Here is a 22,288-nt window from a genome sequence, read left to right as displayed (position 1 = left end):
ATTACAGAACAAAGAACTTTGGAAGCAGACAGACATTCTGAAGTGTACTGCACATAACACTGTACAATCATGTTATTATAATAATTACAACCAATGTGAGTTATTTGGGGACAATCTGAACTAGTTGGGAGTTATTTTGGCTAGAGTTTCTAATAGTCCCAGAGGCACCTATGGCCAAAAACAGGGTTGGGTACAGACCTGGAGTGCACACATCATTTTCAGTACATATATAATTTGACTCTAGAAAGAAAAATAATGTGGGCATTTAGTCAGAGCTTTAAAAAATTTTTTAAATTAAACTGGCACGCTTTCCGGGCGCCTAGTTAAGTGTCTGCCTTCGGCTCATGTCATGATCCCAGGGTCTTGGGGTAGAGCTCCAGGTGGGGCTCTCTGCTCAGGAGGGAGGGAGCCTGCTTCTCCCCCTCTCTCTCTGCCTGCCACTCCTTCTGCTTGTACTCTCTTTCTGTGTCAAATAAATAAATAAAATCTTAAAAAATATATAAATAATTTTGTAATTTATGAATGTTTTATTAACTTACAAAACATATATTTATGATATATATTGTTATTTACATATTTATAATATATAACAATATTATTTCTATCATTACAATTATGTAATTCATAAAATTTATGTAATATATAAATAATAAATATATAAACTATTTTATGTTTGTATATAAAATATAGTGTTTATAAAAATAAATGTTTTCCTGTTGATTTTGTAAACCATGCTTTCTCAGGAAATGAGAAAATAAACTACAGCAGACTGTAGGATTTTTTAGTTTGAGTGTCAGATGAGGGGACATGGTGACCAGGAAAGGATATCCTTACAGTCTGTATGAATTAAAAAATTTTTAGTGGCTTGCCTCTCTGGTCCATGAAGTACTAGTTATATGTGTGACAGAAGCAAGAAGCCTTCACATTAAGAAGTCAGGAAAACAGGATGAATGATAAATGCTACACAGGGAGCACTGATTGTCTAAAGCAGTGCTGATTCAATTTGGGATACAAAAGAGTATGTCCAGGGGCGCCTGGGTGGCTCAGTGGGTTAATCCCCTGCCTTCGGCTCAGGTCATGATCCTGGGGTCCTGGGATGGAGCCCCACATTGGGCTCTCTGCTCAGCAGGGAGCCTGCTTCTCCTCGCTCTCTGCCTGCTTGTGATCTCTGTCAAATAAATAAAATCTTAAAAAAAAAAAAAAAAAAAGAGTATGTCCAGCCTTACTATATATACTGAAAATGAAATGACAAATGAACTCCAGTACTGTACATTTGGAATTACAGCAGGAGCAAAGAGCAAAATGAAACTTCTTGCTTCAATTACTCTCTTTTCAGACCAATTCTGCATATAGCCTTGGTGGAACAATGACACACAGCTTATTAGCCTCTTCAAATATAAAAATCTATAAACCTCAGTTTGATCCATATGTGGATCAAATTATTGTTGTTCAGTATCTAATATACAAAATTTAATATAATAGGGGTGCCTGGGTGGCTCAGTGGGTTAAAGCCTCTGCCTTCGGCTCAGGTCATGATCTCAGGGTCCTGGGATCGAGCCCTGCATCGGGCTCTCTGCTCAGCAGGGAGCCTGCTTCCACCTCTCTCTCTCTCTGCCGGACTCTCTGCCTACTTGTGATCTCTCTCTGTCAAATAAATAAATAAAATCTTAAAAAAAAATTTAATATAATAAGATTTAACTTTAATAGGACACCACCTACCTTCCTTTTATTTATTTATTTATTTTTAACATTTTTCAAAACAAAAAATCTTTAAATTTTCTTAGGGGCAACTTTATTAAACTCAAAAGTTTTACTACTAGGGCACATGGGTGGCTCAGTGGGTTAAAACCTCTGCCTTCAGCTCAGGTCATGATCTCAGGGTCCTGGGATCGAGCCCTGCATCAGGGTCTCTGCTTAGCAGGGAGCCTGCTTCCCTTCCTCTCTCTCTCTGCCTGTCTCTCTGCCTACTTGTGATCTCTGTCAAATAAATAAAATATTAAAAAAGAAGTTTTACTACTTAAGTTTGGGAAAAAGATAATGTCTCCTTTTAAGCTGAAATATAACCTTAGTTCATACCTTGAAGCAGGAAGCTCTATAAAGGAGCTGAACAACATGCCCAATGCTAGTTTTAGAGGCCTGAGGAAACCGCGGCTCCAACCTTTGCACCACAAAGAGAACCAAGACTTTCCTTGACAGAGCAGAACCATCTTCCAAGGCCAGGAGAACCAGCTTTAGAGCTTCCTCCTGCATTGCTAGGGAAAGTTAGGCAAAACCAAAATTTATCATGTATAAAGATAAGATAAATTTATTTATTAGAAGGGCAATATTTAACAATTTCTGCAGGTACCACCCCATGGGCAACACAACACTGTAATACATAGTCACAGTTACACTTTCTAACCATTTTGGGGCAATTTTATATTATACTCTGCATATTTTATTTAAGAAAGCAGATAAAAAAATTTTCTATCAAATTGAAAACTTTTGACACTGAGAAATGTTTTACATGCTCTAAAATACTGACATGGAATTACCCAAGCCATGACTGTCAAGTGGAATATTTCTTGGTAATAACAGAATATTAGAAAAACTAGCCTTTGTATATCACATTTATAGTTCTTAACACCATACTTTTAGAATTATGAGTAAATATCAAACTTTCATCACATACCTGGTCCAAGGAACTGGCAGCCCCTAGCCCTGACTGCTGCCCAAAGATTAGAGGAGAGTTGCTGAGGATTCTGGTGCTGAAGAATGAGCTCTGTAACTGTTCGTTCACCTAAAGATCGGGCTGCTCTCATAGCACGAATCCTGCCTTCTTCTTCCACTAGTTGGCAGTGGACCAGAGTCACCAGCTTCCTCTGCATTGGGCGACTCAGAACACTCTGAGTAGTGCTATTCAGACCCACTCCTTTAAGAGAGTAAAAAGTTATTTCTAGGTTTACAATGCAATTTTAGAGTCCAGAAAAACTTCCTCTGATGGGCTAACTGACTTATGCATACATGAATAGTTCCCAGTTCTACTGTAATGTTTAAAATAAGTAATAGATAAAATTTTCATAAAGCTTAGTTTGCATTTTAAAAGTATACAAAAGCTATTATCTCACGTAAATATAACACTCATTACAACATTAAATATATCATTATTCATCATAACCATGGAGGGAAAAGGGGAAAAGGCCAGATATTAAGACTCAAATCTTGAGGTCATAACAGTTCTGGCATTTTACTTCGTAATGGTTAATTTTACCTTCCTAATGAAATAACAAGCCATAATGGCAAGGCAGTAAGAGCAACTTCCAATTTTATTTCATTCCCTATGGCACACCATATAAAACTGAATACAGACAATCCAGAGTTGTCAAATGATGGAGAGCTCTTCTGAAACCACATTCACTTATATTTGCAACTCATTCAAATGTTTCCAACATCACATAAACTCTGAAGTCACCTATTTAATGTGATTTGTAATGATATTATTTAGTGTTTGTGGATTTGATTTACAACAAATAAGTAAATTTCATTAGCATTCACTTATAGCCCACAATTTTTAAAAAAGATTTATTTATGGAGAGTCTGGGTGGCTCAGTCAGTTAAGTATCTGCCTTCAGTTCAGGTCATGATCCCAGGGTAATGGGATCCAGCACCGTGTTGGGCTCCTTGCCCATCAGGGAGCCGGCTTCTCCCTGTCCTCTCTGCTTGTACTCTCTCCTGCTATTTCTGTCACTCTCTCTCAAATAAATAAATAAAATCTTTAAAATACATAAATAAACAAACAAACAAATAATTAAAATAAAAGATTTACTTTAGAGAGGAGGGAGAGGGACAGAGGGAGAGAGAAACTCAAGAAAACTCTGAGCTGAGCACAGAGTTTGGCATGGGGCTCAATCTCATGACCTTGAGATCATGACCTGAGCTGAAACCGAGAGGCAGACACTTAACTGACTGCGCCCTCCAGGCACCCCTACAATTTTTATGATAATAAAAACATCTTTAATGAACATGTTTAGCATGGATAGCTGTATCCGATTTACCTCTAGCACTGCTGAGTGGTTTCAGGTACAATGCTAATTCTTCTACACATTTCTTGGCTTCCTCATAATGCTTTGTATCTTCAACCCCACTACACAAAGTAATGGGTTGCTGCTCAGGGACCTTCAGAAGAAATGGTCTGTATGAGTACTCATTGTTTTATTGAGTATATTTTATGCACTGCTACTCTGTGGTAACATCAAAGCGCCTACTAAATTTATTGAATTCTTCCAAAGGCCTTTTCTATACTAATACACAAAATTCAATGCATTGTTTTGGTTTTGTAATAGCTTTACTGAAATATAATTTGTACACCATATAAGCCACCCATTTAAGATATACAATTCAATGGTTTTTAGTATATTCAGAACTGTGCAACCATAACCACAATTTTAGAACATTTTCATCATCCCTCCAAAGAAGACCATACTCTTTTGTCTCCCCTTTCATATTTCCTCCCAACTCCCCACCAACCTTAGGAAAACAATGATCTATTTTCTGACTCTCTGGAGTTGCCTACTTTGGACATTTCACATTAACAGAAATCAAAGAACCATATATAGTTACTTCCAAAGTGGCTACACTATCTTTTATTCTCACCAGCAATCAATGAGTTCTGTTGCTACACAGCCTCACCAGCACTTGGCATTGTGTTCTGGATTTAGCTATTCTAATTGGTATGTAGCATAATCTTGTTGTCTTAATTTGCAATTCCTTAATGACAAATGATATTGAGCAACTTTTCATTGTTCATTTACCATCTGCATATCCTCTTTGATGAGGTATTTATTCAGATCTTTCCCCATTTTAACATTATGTCCTTTTTATTACTGAGTTATAGGAGTCTTTTATTTATTTATTTATTTATTTATTACATAAGAAGTTGCAGGGGAATTTATTAGCACATCTGAATCCGGAAAAAAAAAAAAAAAGGTTATAGACTTACAAGGCTAAGCTGCAAGTAGGGAGCAGAAGGGAGAAAAACTTCAGTTGCTATTAGTTTTTATTCCAAACTGCATCAGTTCATTAGAAACAAATAGTTTATAAAGGACTTAGTCCATAACTTTAAGAGTCTTTTATATATCCTAGACACGACTTTCTTTCAGATATATGAGTTACAATTATTTTCTCCCATTCTGAGAGTTGGGTCTTTCACTCCCTGATGGTCCTTTGAAGCACAAAGTTCTAAGTCTTGATTTATTTCAATTTACCCCTTTATTCCTTGTGTTTTTCATCATGTCCAATCTTAAAAACAAAAACAAACAAATTAAAAAAACCCACCCACTGCCTACTCCAAGATCATTAAGATTTATGAGTTCTGCGGTTTTAGCTTTTACATTTAGCCTTTGGTTCATTCTGAATTCGTTTTTGTATTTGGTGTGAGGCAGGGGTCCAAATTCATTCTTTTGCATTTGGATATCCAGTTTTCCCAGCACCATTTGCTGGAAAAACTGTCCTTTTCTCACTGAATGGTCTTGGAAATGTTGTCAAAAATCATTTCATATGCGTGGGTTTATTTCTGGGCTCTGTTCTATTCCACTGAACTAAATGTGTCTTTATACCAGTATCACACTGTCTTGATCACTGTAGCTTTACGGTTTCAAAATGTGGAGTCTGAATCCTCCAACTTTGTCCTTTTTCAAGATTGTTTTAACTATTTGTGGTCCCTTCTAATGCCATAGGAGTTTTAGGATTGGCTTTTTGTTGCTGTTGTTTCTGCAAAAAGGAAAACCATCACTGGGGGTTTGATAGAGCTGGCATTGAATTTGTAGATGGTTTTGGGTAGTACTATGATCTTAACAATATTAATTCTGCCAATCCATGAACAATGTCTATTTATTTATGTCTTCTTTAAATTTCTTTCAGCAACATTTTGTAGCTTTTCACTGTACAAGTCTTTCTCCCCCTTTGCTAAATTTATTCCTAAGTATTTTATTATCTGATGCTAGTGTAAGCCGATTCAATTTCTCAATTTCCTTTTGGATTGTTCATTGCTAGTGTATAAAAATACAACTAATGTGTTGACTTTGTATCCTGCAACTTTGCCTAATTCATTTATGAACTCTAACAGCTTTCTAATGGAAATCTTTAGAGTTAAAATTGTGACTACTATATATTGAAATGCCCTGTCCTTGTTCCTCAAAATGTTAATAATAGAACCACCCTACGATCCAGCAATTGCATTATTAGTTATTTACCCACAGGATATAAAAATACAGATTCGAAGGGATACATACACTCCCATGTTTTACAGCAGCACTATCAACAATAGCCAAACTATGGAGAGAGCCCAAATGTCCATCAACTGATGAACGGATAAAGAAGACGTGGTGTATATCTACAATGGAATATTACTCAGCCATCAAAAAGAATGAGATCTTGTTGTTTGCAATGACATGGATGGAGCTAGAACATATTATGCTAAGAGAAATAAATCAGGCAGAGAAAAATACCATATGATCTCACTCATATGTAGAATTTAAGAAAGAACACAAATGAACAAATGAGCACACAGAAAGGGGAAAAGAAAAAAGGAAAGAGGGAAACAAACCATAAGAGACTCTTAATGATAGAGAACAAACTGAGGGCAGACAGAGGGACATGGGTTGGAGATGGGCTAGATGGGTGATGGACATTAAGCAGGGTACTTGTTATGAGCAGTGAGTGTTGTAAACAAGTGATGAATCACTGAATTCTATTCCAGAAACCAGTATTGTACTGTATGTTAACGACCTAAAATTAAAATAAATAAATAAATAAAATGCCCCATCCTCAAATATAAACATTAGTTGTTTCAGTTAAGATATAACAAGGTCTTACTCATCTTGTAGAAAGAGTTAGTTCATCTTTAGACAATTTTATGAAAAAAAAAACAAAACAAAACAAAAGCAAGCCTTGGTTATTTGCTATTAAAATAGTATATTTTTAAAATTATTACTCTTAATAAGTCTATTTTTTAAATGTTTCCGAACTATCGTATGGGATTTTCAAAATAAAAAGAAATGATTATAAAATGAAAAATTAAGTGCAAGAAGCAAAAGGAACTATTGCACTTCCCCTTTTGACAAATATTTTGTAGTGTTGTTGGTGACATCACAAAAGAGGTTTATAAATAAGTTTTCCTTTTGAACAAGTTATTCTAGAACTGCTCTCTTCATCTCCAACATACATAATATCAACCTTTCGTACATTTTAGCAGCTGATCTAGCAAGACTGATCTAGAGAACATCAATGTGGCCAGATCCAAAGTTCTAGTATATTTATTCAAAAAATGATTTTTGGTAAATATATGGCATTTCAGACTCACACTCTGCACATTTAGTAAAGGATTACTTAAATAAATCATATCTAGCTTTCAACAACCCACCTCCCTTGGCTTTGTGACATCTTCTGAAGATACTACTGATCCCTAAATCTGAGAATAAGGACATTAAATTTTAGAGTATTACCATTAGAACTGCTAGACTAACTTTAACATTTAGATACCTAGGAATATTTGCTTCTCCTCTAGAAATATGGTTCCCAATACACTCTAGAGTTCTTGTCGCCGTCTTCATCTTTCATTTCAGCTAGTGTCTACTATGGACAACTGTCTGAAGTAGCTTCACTTTTCCTATTAAGTAAAATGCAATGGTTTTATGAGTAGTATTTTCCTCAATATTAAGAGGTCTCTGTGACTTGTCCTCTTAGGTCTCTCTAATGATCTGAACAGCTGAGACTGCTGAGAAAGGCTGACCACCAGATTAAGTGACTGTTCTGTGCTATGACCGAGGAACACTGCACTCCCACGATGTATCTCCCAACACACTGAAATAAAGGATTTGCACAGTACCAATGAAATTTTCTGTCTTTTTTGGTAGTAGGCAATGTTGTCCAATTTTAATTCAATTTTCCCTTAGGAGAAAAACACACTCAGAAATTGAACAGTAAGTGACCCATCTCACCTGAGCACCCACCAGCTGCAGCAATGCTGAGTTCACGGGGAGGAGCTCAATGTCTGTATTGATAGTGGTCTGGTCAAATGGGCAAGCCTTGCGGTGGAGTTTATTCAGGCACATCTTGCAGACAGTATGGCCACAACCCAAACTGATGGGCTTTCGAATTGTTTCATCGAAAGTCTGAGTGCAAATTGGGCAGGAGAGGAAATCCGTCCACTGTGGAGCTTGTACAGGCATTGTTACTGGAGTTACAATTCACTAACACACACACACACAGAGAAAATAATCTAAAGCAAAGATTCCACTGGAATCAAAATCTTTGAAAAAAGTTTTTTTTTTTTTTTTAATATCTTCTGTAGATACAGTCAGCACATAGTGTGAAATATAACCTGGAAAACAAAAAAGAGAGAGAGAGAGAGAGAAATCAGTGTGTCTTCCTTTTCAATTAAACCATGCATTCACTCTACTACCTACAACATTTTAAACCACACTGTTATCACTATAGTACATTGTTTTGCACTTCTATAGAATCAGAGCCATAACAAAACATCTAGTTTTATCCCCTGACTGTAGAGATGGGGAGTGGACCCCAGACAAAAAATTACTTGCTCAAGATAACAAATGAAGTTAGTAATAAAGTTAGATCCAGTATCCACATCTCTGAAGTTTACTGAAGTCTATGATTATACAGAAGAATTAGCCTTTTTTTCCTTTTTTTAAGATTTTATTTACTTGTCAGAGAGAGAGAGTGAGAGTGTGAGCACAAGCAGAGAGAACAGCAGGCAGAGGGAGAAGCAGGCTCCCTGCTGAGGAGGGAGCCTGAAGTGGGACTCCATCAAAGGACCCCAGGATCAGGACCTGAGCAAAAGGCAACCGCTTAACTGACTGAGCCACTGAGACGTCCTAGAATTAGCCTTTTTAAGGTGGTTAATAATACTATTTCTTGATGTGAACGCCAGTTACATCTATCTGTTCAGCTGTGAAACTTTATCAAGCTGTACACTGATGATATGTACACTTCTGTACATGTTACACCTCAATAAAGAGTTTTAAAAAATTGGCATAAAGCAAAAACCACCTTAAAATATTTTATCATCAAATTGGGTATGGGTAGGGTGCCTGGGTGGCTCAGTTGGTTGGGCATCTGCCTTCAGCTCAGGTCATGATCTTAAGAGTCCTGGGATTGAGGCCCCAATCAGGCTCCCTGCTTGGCGGGGAGCCTACTTCTCCCTCTCCTCCCTGCTCTTCCTTTCTCTAGCTATCTCTGTCTCTCTCCCAGATAAATAAATAAAATCTTAAGGAAAAAAAAAAGGTCTTTAAATAAAAAGTCTATGGGCTTTTTTAGTTTGCTTTTAAGGGTCTTAAATATTGTTAAGAATTTTATTTACAGAGAGTTAATTATCTTTAAGCCCCTGGTACAGCCTTTATTTATTGCTATTGTGTGTTGTACTGAACAACTGCATAGTTAAAATTATTTACTTCAAAAGATTTTTTAAATTGTCAAATTTATGAATGTAAGAACAATTGTAATTCAAATTATAATCAAATTCCATTGCCTAGCCTCTGTTTTTGGCAGAGGATAACAGCCAAATCACAAAATTTATCACCTGTGTCTAATCAAAATTCTTTATATAAAATTCAACCTAAAACTTATATATTAAACAATACCTACTACACTTACTCTAAATGTCGTTTCTAAAAATAAGAAGTGATGCACAGAACAATAAAGTTATAGTATTACAAGGTTCTCCAAGATTTGATTTTGCCTGAGAGACTGCTTACAAAGATGGAAAAAATTATTTAAGCTGTAATTAACTAGGAAGGTAAATCATCTAGATACCTTATTCTTTGAGCATTATATTTAATTCTTGTCTTACTGAAATAACTCAACCTTAAATGCAAGGCCATTACTGGTGAGAGAACAGTTTTCATTCATTCAGCAAACATTTACTAAGCACTACTATGTGCCAGACTGAATTACTGGGGAAACAGTGAAACAGCACCGTCAGAATACCTGCCTTCTAAGTAATACTAGTTTTGTTTGGGTTTCTGCAAAGTGTGCTATAAGACATGGATTTTACCAAGTTAATTTCATGTTCAGGATATAAAATTGAAGTTATCTGCCTGTGTGTTAAAACGGCCCCGGCAATAACAAGAATGAGTAAATAAAGAAACTGCTCACATTTTGATTTCTAATAAAACAGATTTAATCAAATAGATGGAGTAGCTACGGTTATGTTTATATTAAATTATTATTATTTAATAAACTGAAACTCTCATCTGGAATGGTAAAGAAGAGAACAGTATCTAATTACTCTATTCGACTGCACTCAAATGCTACATTTGTGTATGGGGTTAGAGAATGCTCCAAAATAAAAAAAGGAGTAAAGTTTTAGAAGACATAATACCCAGAAAAAAGAAGTAGGTATTAGTCAAAAACTGCTTGCTGAACCTGATTAAATCAATAAAGTATCACTCACATGAACTTTTCTATAGATTAGCATAGCAATTTATATTAATGCCTGTGAAGAATCTGATCTTGTGTTAATCTCTGCAAAGTAATTTAATGGTTCCTTCCTTTTTATTAGTATAGCCTTGCAAACAACTTAAAATTTGTTAACCATTAAGATAACAAAACATAGCACTTTATTCTCTCAAACACTAACTATACAAAGCCCAAAGGGCATAAAATGTAAATATTTTATTGTACGTCAGTACAATTTTTACCATTACACAGCTATGTGCCACATTCTATGCTAAATGCCTTGCATACAGAGCACTTATAAAAGGTAGATAATTACTGTTATTCCATTTTACAGATTTGAGAAATGGGAGGTTTAGAGAGGCTGAGTAAGATAAAAAGAAAGAGCTAAAATACTAAACCCAGATATTCTCACACAAAACCCGAACTCTTAGCCATATTACCATTCACAAATTAAAGGTTAAGTATAAGTAAGGAAGAACTATATGTGACTTCATTCAAAAACCAATGTCACAAAGCTGCGCTAATAGCTACTGACCTCACAGCAATTCTGCTAACCTTACTGCCAAATCTAATGGTCAGGTCACTGTTCTAATGTTATTTGTCTTCTCAATAAGATATGAAACAGATGGCTACTAACTTCCTGCTTCTTGAAAGTGTCAATGAAACACATTCCTCTCATCCCCTCCAATTTGCTGTGTTTTTGATCTCTTAAAACTCCTAAATGTTGGAATCATCAGACCTCTACTTTGAGTTTCCTTTTCTTTTTTTTTTTTTTTTTAAAGATTTTATTTATTCATCTGACAGATCACAAGTAGGCAGAGAGGCAGGCAGAGAGAGAGGGGGAAGCAGGCTCCCCGCTGAGCAGAGAGCCCAATGTGGGGCTTGATCCCAGGACCCTGAGATCATGACCCGAGCCGAAGGCAGAGGATTAACCCACTGAGCCACCCAGGTGCCCCTGAGTTTCCTTTTCTTATCATTCTTCAGCTAAAATCCTAAAACAGCTTTCTGTAAGATTTAGAATAAACTCTGGATTTCTGATACTGGTTTACAAAACCCTAATTGATATGACTTATAATTCTACTTCAACTTCGTTTTCTAACACTTATCCCACACCTCCCTAGTACTGTCCAGCTATTCAAGGGAAGCTTGTTCCCACCTTAGTATAATAATACGAGGTATTCTCTCTAATCTTTGAATTGGAAACCATTTACTTCGATGCCATCAAAAATGTCAAGTGTTCCTTGACCACTTAAAACTCTAAATCACTTTTTAACCCATCACTATATTTAAATTCTCTATAAAACATTTCCATCATCTGTAAGTAGCATTTTCTTTCTTATACTTTATTTTTATTTTTTTAAAGATTTTATTTATTTATTTGACAGACAGAGATCACAAGTAGGCAGAGAGGCAGGCAAAGAGAGAAAGGAGGAAGCAAGCTCCCTGCTAAGCAGAGAGCCCAATGTGGGGCTTCATTCCAGGACCCCGGGATCATGATCTGAGCTGAAGGCAGAGGCTTTAAGCCACTGGGCCACCCAGGTGCCCCTCTTTCTTATATTTTAATCTGCTTACTTAATATCCATCTTCTATAAGAATACAGATTCTACAAGAGCTAAGACCCTAATGTGTCTTGTTCACTATAAAAGCTATAGCTCCTTACTACAATTTAGGCACACTAAAAATTTTGTGTGTAATTTCAGAGAGTTCACAGACCTGTGGAAATCTACTCAGAAATCTCTAGGGTACTTAAAAACTCTAAATTAAGAAATTCTAATCTACATTCTTCCTTAATGAGTCTCAAAAAATTATAAATAAATATTTGAGATTTATTATATGTCACACACTGCAATATGGAAACAGGTAAAAAAACATGGTCAACATCAGTTTTACAGACTTGAAAACTCAAGGCTCTCCTATATGAACTCAGATCTATGCTGCCATAAAAAATTTTCCAAATCATTCTGCTGTAACAAGAATTCAAAATTTTATCGGTAAAAGAGACCTCAGAGATCATCTGGTTCTAGCCTAGTTTTTCAAGATGATTTACTAACATTTACTTCTGTCCCTATCAAAAGCAAATATTATTAAGCTTTTTCAAACACCTCTTTTCATTTAATCTTTAAAACCCAAAGAACGGGATGCCTGGGTGTGTCTGTCAGTTAAGCCTCTGCCTTCGGCTCAGGCTCCTGTCATGATCCCTGGGTCCTGGGATGGAGTCCTGCATTGGGCTCCTTTCTCAGCAGGGAGCCTCCTTCTCCCTCTATTGGCAGCTCTCCACTGCATACCCACTGTGCTTTCTCTCTCTGACAAATAAATAAAATCTTTAAAAATAAAGAAATAAAACCCAAAGAACTTGGGATCATTTTTCTTCTTTTTGCAGAGAAATAAAAATAACATTAAAAAAAAAATTCAAAGAACTCTGTCCAAGGTCACACAGGTAGTAACTGGCAAAGTCAAGAAGACACAGCCACCTCGGGTCAGTACTTAACACTAAAGCCTACATGCACTTTCCACCACACCAATATGACATAGAGAAGACCAAAAGGCATGACAAGTAAAACAGTTACAAAGTCATGAAGCTTGATAATGGCAGAGCTAGGATTGGAAACCAAGTTTCCCAACTCCTAGTTCTAGTGTCCCCCGCACCCCACCAGACTGCCTTGCATATAAACCTATATCACCAAACAGCTGATTTTTTAAAATATTCTTGCATATGAAAACCACAATGACAATATTTGGCTTAGATCAAAGCATCCATTAATCTTGGAAATGATATGTAAAATTGTTTATATACACATGCTCATTCTTCTGGGAATAAGATCCCTGACTTTTATCAGATTCTCAAAGGTTTTATTTGGGGAGGAAGAGAGGGGGAAGGTAAGTATCACTGACTCAGACATATTGAAATAAAGTAACTGGTGAAAACATAAGAATATAAAAAAATAATAATAATTTATATGAAAATATATCTCCTCTATATTTGCACCACAATCTCAGACTAACTCTTGTAAATTTTTTAAAAAGTGATGTTCATGTACATCAAACATTTTTTTTACAGTTACAATGAAATGTCTCCCTCTCACCCCTATTTCCCACCCCGCTAGTCCTCATTTCCATGCCACCTCCACAGATAAACCACTGCTATTACTCTCTTTCAGTTTCTTTATTCATCTAGCTCAAATACATATTATTAACTGGAAAAAAAGCATTTAAATGAAGTTATTTACAACTCTTCTATCCCTTTCTTCATTAAACCAGTTTTTCTTAGAGCAAGGTTCTGTCAAGAAAGAAAAAAAAAAAATCCTAAATAATTCTTCTAATTACAAAGCACATGTCCTTAAGGCCTCCAGATAAATCATGGTATGTTAGGTATCTGCCCACATGTTGCTCAACAGGGCTAATTCTACTGGAGCCTTTCTAACCAGAAAAGCATGAATGATGGTCCTCTTCACTTCTAACAAAACCCAAAGGAGGGGTGGCAGCTCAATGATGAAAGCAATGATTAACTTTCCTACCAGTTAAAATGAGGCCTACTCCCCTAATCCCCCTGATACTGAGTGATAATACAGAACACCCATGACCGTTAAATAGCAATCAGTCCACCTTGAAAAGGCCCAAATTTTAAAATATCATGTAACTTCCCCAATAATATGCACATTTTTACACCAGGAATAGTGCTCATAGCTACTACAGACAAAATTATGACACGATACATAAAAGAGCTTGGGTTTCTGAAAATAAAGCATGGATCAGGCATTATGCTAGTTGTTTTCAGATGCTTTTCCTTTCAAATGTACACCATAACCCTAAACTACAAAGTAAGGCACCATCAGTCACCAGTATTTGTGAAGTACCGAGTAGGTGCCAGCACCGCAGTGCTCCGTACACGGTATTGAATTAAAACAATGTTCACAGCCACGCCACAGCCACACGGTAATGCAGTTAATACCTTCATTTTAATATTAGAGAAACCAAAAACAGAGAAGTACCCAAAGACACAAAACCAGTAAGTGCAGGACTATGATTCAAACTTGGCCAGCCTAAGCCCCAAGCTGGTACTTTTAAAATACTATGATCTGTGTCATCTTATAGATGAGTGTTAATAGTCATTAAGGCAGGGAACTTTGAAGAGTGATGGAAATGTTCTAAAATTGGATTGTGGTGATGACTGCACAATTCTGCAGATTTACTAAAATTCATTGAATTATACACTTAGAATAAGTGAATGTTATAGTGTATGAATTATACTTCAATAAAGCTATAAAAATAATCATGAAAGGCTTTTATATAAAAAGTCTTAGCTTTCACATTTTTAATGCAATATACAAATTAAAAATATAAAGACATCTCTCAGATATGTTCTATGAATGCAGCAGTAGCCCTATTAAAAGCTAAATTATACTGCTTTAAAGATGTTATTTAAATATATTAAAAACTAACACAAAAAAAGTCTTAAAAGTGTATTACCATTTCCTCTACACAGGTTTGTTTTCTCTGCTTCTGATTTAGAGGGAGAAACACAGTAATAAAATTCATCAAGTATCTAGTTTGGGCCAGTCACTCACTCCTCCGAGGCATTTTTTAATGCCCATTTTATAGATAACACTTAAAGCTTCAAAAGCATTAAATAACTTGCCTAAAGCCTATGAGCTGTAAGCTGAGACCGCAACTCAGCTTTTAAGTGACTCTGAAGTTATAAGTTACCTTGAGAAAGATATATCAGATAAATCTTTATTGTCTATGAGAAGAAAATCTTGGATTTCCTCTCACCCTGCCCTATGAGATGAGTTTAACTCCTTATTCTTGGCTTTAATTTAATTTGCCATTTCTCTGGAACATTTCCATAGCAACCAATATGCAGGGCAACTTCAGAGAACATTTTTAACCAACTTGAAAAACGAAGCTAAAAGCAGGAAATCAGAACAAAAAGAAAAATCAATGAAAGCTTATTATAACACTATTATAACAGCAGAGTTTCAATTAATTTACAGATAAAATACTAGTCTGAGATTTTTAAGAAAGCTCAAGGTTTTTCCAGCAATAATACCCTGTGAAGAAAGACACTATTTTGATTGTAAAAAATCTCTCTTCCGGGGGCACCTGGGTGGCTCAGTGGGTTGGGGCCTCTGCCTTAGGCTCGGGTCATGATCCCAGGGTGCTGGGATCGAGCCCCGCATCGGGCTCTCTGCTAGGCAGGGAGCCTGCCTCCCTTCCTCTCTCTCTGCCTACTTGTGATCTCTATGTCAAATAAATAAATAAAATCTTAAAAAAAAAAAATCTCTCTTCCCCCCCAAAATACAAATATACAAATTTGTATACAACAACAAATTTATATACAAATATACAAATACAAAAATACAAATATAAATTTGTAAACCTATATTGTATACAACATTCTAAATATAATTAATGTAATATACTAATGTTAGTACGAATGGACGAATACTTGAGACAGGTAAAAAAAGAATGGCTTCTCATTTAGAGGGAGGAAAGCCTGAAAGATAGAATTTGACAAATAAGGGTTGAGAAAGCAGCAAAGGGTTCATTTAGCTGGCTTACTTTCCCAGTGTTCGGAAGGACAAAAAGAAACACTTCTATCTGCAACTTAATGCCAAATTTAGAAGTAACAGTAAGGAAAGATAAAATCATTCATGGGGAAGCTATGCGATCTGAAGCTGAAACAGTACTCTATAAAGTGAAAGACAACTTCTAACTTTGCGTACACAGTTTAAAACTCCAGATATCTATTCTACATAAAGTTATGCACTATGTGTAAATGTGCTGCACGGAAGAGGACATCACCAGTTATTAAGAGGTAGCAGAAAAACATCATCTTGAAAGTACCTGTGAGGTCGTAAGCAGGGAAAGCTTACCCATTACAGCAAAACAGCCAAAGGTTATTTTATTTTTTTCAGCTTTTGCATCAATATTCTGCTGAATATTACATACACTACATTGTCAGGTAAGTTTGTCGTCACCATTTAGTGGTATTCCAAAAACAGACAACACAATAAGAACTAATCAAAATCAGGAATATCTTGGAATACACTAGGCCATTTTAGTTGATCTGTTATCTTGTTAACTGCCTTCAAATTAAATGCAGATTTCTGATATTAGTTGCTTTCTTTGTGAAAACTGTGTCTCCTTAATTTGGCCTCTTTTCTAAACCACAAAGATAACTCAGTCCCAACACAAGAAGATCCAAGAATAATTTTTGGTGCCTAGGCCAAATATTTCAACCAGACTTTAAATAGTTTTTCAGATCACATTCAGAAATCTCTCCTCCTACTGCAATAATAGGCTCCTTTTGAGAACAGGAAGTTTGTTCCTCCGGTGTGCACAAGTTATTTTGAGACACAATGACAAATCTGATTGGCAAGTATTCAGTAATCTTGGATGTAGGGATAAATACTCACAAAGAAAATCTAACTTTCATATTTCAGACTATTAATTACAATGAAATTGAGACATTTTGAGGGGTAGCACTAATAACCTGTTTCTTCAGCTTACCCCTTTTTACTAGTTCTTTCCCACCCGCATGCTTAAATCCTTGCTCAGAAGAGCTTAAAAACACCCACATTTCTATCTCCAACCTTTAATTAAAAAAAAAAAAAAAAAAAAAAAAAGGGCAGTTGACTGACTCAGTTGGTGGAGCCTGCAACTCCTGATTTCATCAGGGTCATGCATTCAAGCCCCACACTGGGCACAGAGTATACTTTAAAAAAAGAAAAAAAAAAGTCATTTAATCCCTGTCCTTATTTTCTTCCTAGGCTCTATTCTTTACTCCCTCACCTTTCGGTTGTGGGTTTTGATTTATTTTTTTTTTAAGATTTTTATTTATTTATTCATGAGAGTCAGAGAGAGAGGACCAGCGGGAGAAGCAGGTTCCCCGCTAAGCAGGGAGCCGGATGCGGGGCTCGATTCCACGACCGTGGGATCACGACTGAGCTGAAAGCAGGCGCTTAACCATTGAGCCATCCAGGTGCGCCCCCTTCACCTTTCGGTTTTAAAACTCCCATTCTACCCAAATCGCTATGTTGAAACGACTCTGAACAAACACATCAACAACCTTCTTTTGAAATTCAACAGTTATGGGGTGCCTGGGCGGCTTGGTCATTAAGTTGCGGCCTTCAGCTCAGGTCATGATCCCGGTGTCCTGTGATAGAACCCCACACTGGGCTCCTTGATCAGTGGGAGGCCTGCTTCTCCCTCTCCCACTCCCCCTGCCTGTGTTCCCTCTCTTGCTGTGTCTGTCAAATAAATAAAATCTTAAAAAAAAAAAAAAAAAAGAAATTCAACAGTTATATCTCAAGTCATTATCTTCTTTTTATACAGCATTTAAAGATGTTGACCATTCTTCCTGCAAATGCTGCCCCTTTTTGGTTTCTATAATGCCATACTGTCCAGGTATTCTACTAAGGGCAGGCCATTCCTTGGGTGTCTCTGTTGAGGGTTCTCCTTTCTCTGCCCATTTCTGGAATATATGTGGTTTTTCAGAATTCCTTCCTCAATTCTCTCCACTACAAAATTTCCCTAAGAGATTTCATCTATTCTTCAGCTTTCAAATACCAACTACACGCTGATGATTCCCAACTCTACGTCCCAGTTCAGACTTTCTTCTGAATGTCAGCCAGGGCCATATAACCAGTTGGCTACTAGCCACCCAGTACTTTCCATGTCCAACTAGTGTCTCAAATCATCTCAATCTTACCAAAAACCTTCTGTTCCCTATATCAATGATCAAATCTCTTATCCATTGACAGAAGCATGGGGAATCACCCCTGACTACTTCCCTTTTTCCTCAAGCCCTTCCCCCTCAACTAATCAGTCACCATGTCTATCATGCTATTTTTTAAATGTCTGAAACATTCCCATCCGTTCTCAATACCTAAATTTAGATCACCAACATCTCTTACCTAGATTACTGGATTTTTTAACTATGGTACTGCTGTTAACAGTATCCTCAACAGAGCAAAGCTAGGGTATGTAACTAGATTCTAAATTCCTTAAAATCAGAGAACATCTTGGGTTTTTTTTTTTCCGCTCTTGCTATTTTCTCTATGGTTTTAATATAGAAAAAGCCAGCCAATATACATTAGCAAACCTATCAAGCTGGAGTATTTATTTTCCCCAACACTAATTCAACTGAGTTAATGGAAAGCTAGCTACTAGGGAAGAAACCTAAGGCCTTACACCATGTAGAGTAGCATGCACAGATCACCAAGGATTTTAAAACTTGAAATAACAACACTTTGAACCAACCAGACCTTAAAGATCCAGAGAATACCTAACAGCAGCAGAATTCTTTTCAAATATATATGGAACATTCTCTAAGATACACCACATGCTAGACCATAAAATAAGTGTCAATACATTTAAGAGGACTGAAATTACGAAAGTTATATTCTATGAACACAAGGGAATGAAATCACAAACCACTAACAGAAAGAATTCTGGGGAACTCACGAAAAGGGAAATTAAGTAACATGCTCCTTTTAAAAAAGATTTTTATTTATTTATTTGAGAGAGAGAGAGTGCAAGAGAGTGAGAGACAGCATGAGCAGGGGGAGGGGTAGAAGGAGCTGGAGAAGCAGACACCCCACTGAGGAGGGAGCCAGAAGTAGGGCTTGATCCCAGGACCCCGGGATCATGACCATGACCGGAGCTGAAGGCAGATACTTAACTAAATGAACCACAGGCACCCCTAAATAACATACTCCTGAATAACCAGTAAGTCAAAGAAGAAATCAAAAGGGAAATTACAAAGTATTTTGAGATGAATTAAAATGAAGACACACCACACAAAAGCCTGTAAGACACAACTAAAGCAAGGTTTAGAGGGAAGCTAACTTCTTAAAAGCCTGTATAAAAAGAACAGGGAAGGTGCCTGAGGGGCTCAATCTGTTAAGTGTCATGATCCTGGGATCCTGGGACTGAGTCCCTAGTTTGGCTTCGCACTCAACAGGGAATCTGCTTCTCCCTCTCCCTCTGCCCCTACCCCCACTTGTGCTCTCTCAAATAAATAAAATCTTTTTAAAAAATAAATAAATAAAAAGAAGAGGGAGGTGGGTGGGGAAATGGTGAAATAAATGAAAGTGATTAAAAGTACGTTTATCATGATGAGCACCAAGTAATGTATAGAACTGCTGAATCACTATATTGTATGCCCAAAACTAATACGACACTCTGTGTTAGTTATACTGGAATTAAATTTTAAAAAAATAAATAAATAAGGCAAAAAAAAAAAAAAAAAGAATAAGGCAAACAATAAATAAATAAATAAAAAATAAACCAGAGAAAATAAAAATTAGAAAATTAAATAAAAGAAAAATCAATAATCTTACTTTCCACCTTAAGGCACTTGCAGGAAAAAAATATCTCTGACATCAGCAGCATAATAACAAACTCTCTGTGGCCAAAATGTAGTGAATTTACATTGGTAGCAAGTGATGCCAATTTTAGACAATTACTCCCATAAACATACAAAACAGAAACTTGAATACATCAGACAGTATAAGCTCAAAATTTAAAAAACAAAAATAAATTTTTTTTAAAAGATTTTATTTATTTATTTGACAGACAGAGATCACAAGCAGGCAGAGAGGCAGGCAGAGAGAGAGGAGGAAGCAGGCTCCCCGCTGAGCAGAGAGCCCAATGCGGGGCTCGATCCCAGGACCCTGGGATCACGACCCGAGCTGAAGGCAGACGCTTAACGACTGAGCCACCCAGGCGCCCCAAAAATAAATTTTTAAAAGCTTAAAAATTCAAGTATTCTTATACCCTGAACTGTTTAATATTAACCAGTTTAAGAGGTATAAACCCAATTAAAAAAAAAAAAAATCTTGGTAGTTCCTTTTCCCAATGAACACACACACACACATTTCCATTTAGGAAGAAGGAGAAAGATACCTCAAGGTTTATAAACTCAAATATAAAATCCAGGTTTTTGTTTCATTATTTTAGGCAAACAACTTATAACATGAGCAAATAAGCCTTAATATATCAAAGCTGGCAAACAGAGAAAAAAACCCTCAACTTTATCTTTCAAAGGGCTTCTGGAATACCACTTATTAGCAAGCTATACTAGCTTCCCTATCTTTGACGAAAATTTCCATAGGTTCAATATAAGCAAATGAAAACTTAAACAGAATGCTAAGTTTTAAAATAATAACAGCATTTACTATGGGTTAAAATATTCTAAAATAAAAAGCACATTATTTTTAACTATCATAATAACCTTGCAAAATATTATCGGACCCTTGAGAAAATCACAGTTAAACCATATTCTCAAGGTTCACAGCCAATGAGGGCTTGCGGAGTTTAGATTCCAACCATGATGTGTCTAACTTTACTACTGTTAAGACTGTCTCCTTAGGTTTTTAAATCATTTGTTGTGTTAGTCTGCAAAGATTCCTCCCTCTGTAATTTGACTTTGCTGCTCTTTCTATTAAGAGAGGGGGGGTCTATTTTCCCACCTCTTGAATCTGGGTAGCCTTGACTTACTTTGAATAGCAGGACGCAGCAGAAGTGATGTTGGAGGAGTTTCAGAGCCTAGGCATCAGCTGACCTTGCAGCTTCTACACTCACTCTTGCAACATGGTGCCACTATGTGAGTTCGCTTGCACTAGTCCCCCAGGGAGAGACCAAAAGAAGAGAGAAAAACTGTCCAAGCTCAGACCCCTAGAGCAATCAGCCCCAATCTGAGCTGCCAGATGACTGAAGCTGCATGAGTGGCCTCAGTGGAGACTAGCAACAGAACCACACAGCTAAACCCTGCCCAAGTATAACCAAATAGTTACTGTTTTGAGCCCCCATGGTTTGTTACTCCAAGACAGAGATCTGATGAGGGTTGCTAGTGGGGGGGGGGGGCAGGTTACGGACATTGGGGAGTACTGTGAAGTGTGTAAGCCTGATGATTCACAGACCTGTACCCCTGGGGCAAATAATACATTATATGTCAATAAAAATAATAAAAATTTTTAAAAATTTTTTTCAAAAAAGATATCTGATAACTGTTTATATAATTAAGACATAACAACCAACATTAACACTTAAAATTCATCACAGCCCTTTTGAGAATACAGTAATACTGAATGCAGTATTGACACTGGAATTTGAAAGGTTCTCTCAACTGAATTACAACCCTTTACAAGAGTGAATCTATCTATCCTCTTTTCTTAAGGCCCTAAAATTTACTAATATACTGAAGTACCTTCTTAAACACAACATGCCTAAATTTAGTTTCTTAATCCTACAGCTTTATAAATTAATAGTAACTAAGGGGAAAAGCATTTAAGTATACCAACAGTAACATTTTCAAAGCACAGCGTGGACAACAAATCCTCTGGACAAAACATGTACCATTTAGGCTCAATTTAAATCCATCCAGAACTTTTTACTACATTCCAACTTAATACATTTGTCATCCGTGCTAACAGTCCTTTATCCTGATGTGCCAGAGGAGCATTATTAGCTCTTAATGCTGATAGATTCACATCCTTATAAGTTAGATGTTGTTAGTCTTCAGTGGTTATAACCGAAAGACTACTTTCCCTAACAACATTACCTTAGTTATCTTAAGCGGGTTATACTTGCTTTTATCTACCCAAAGCATCTTTACATACCCTCCAAATCTATTTCCTCCCCATCCCCACTGTGAGATCTGGGTGCCAAGCACTTATATACTATCTCATGTAATCCCCCAACAGCCTTCTGAGACCACGATCACCTCTACTTTACTGATGAAAGAAAGAAAGAGAACTGAAAGTTATTCAGCTAATTTAGTGGCCTAGTCTTAATTTGAACCCACGTTTGTCCAACTCCAAAGCCTGTA

General features: G+C 36.6%; 1 protein-coding gene across 2 annotated transcripts in view; it reads right to left on the bottom strand.

The window, feature by feature from the left end:
• The window catches only part of LOC111150792 (ring finger and CCCH-type domains 1), a 74,001-nt gene that overhangs the window by 34,076 nt on the left and 17,637 nt on the right, over positions 1-22,288 (bottom strand). For both annotated transcript variants that reach the window (XM_022508393.1, XM_022508394.1), the window contains exons 2-5: positions 7,977-8,359; positions 4,035-4,155; positions 2,672-2,911; positions 2,077-2,252 (exon numbers count right to left, since the gene is read on the bottom strand). In XM_022508393.1, coding sequence (XP_022364101.1) covers positions 2,077-2,252; positions 2,672-2,911; positions 4,035-4,155; positions 7,977-8,207 — 768 coding nt within the window. In that variant the 5' untranslated portion in view covers positions 8,208-8,359. The remainder of the gene's footprint in view (positions 1-2,076; positions 2,253-2,671; positions 2,912-4,034; positions 4,156-7,976; positions 8,360-22,288) is intronic.

Source organism: Enhydra lutris, unplaced genomic scaffold (genome assembly GCF_002288905.1).
Source record: "Enhydra lutris kenyoni isolate GAN:26980312 unplaced genomic scaffold, ASM228890v2 scaffoldscaffold24, whole genome shotgun sequence".
Lineage (NCBI taxonomy): Eukaryota > Metazoa > Chordata > Mammalia > Carnivora > Mustelidae > Enhydra > Enhydra lutris.
Note: the sequence above shows the minus strand (reverse complement) of the source record. Positions and strands in the feature narration are given on the sequence as shown.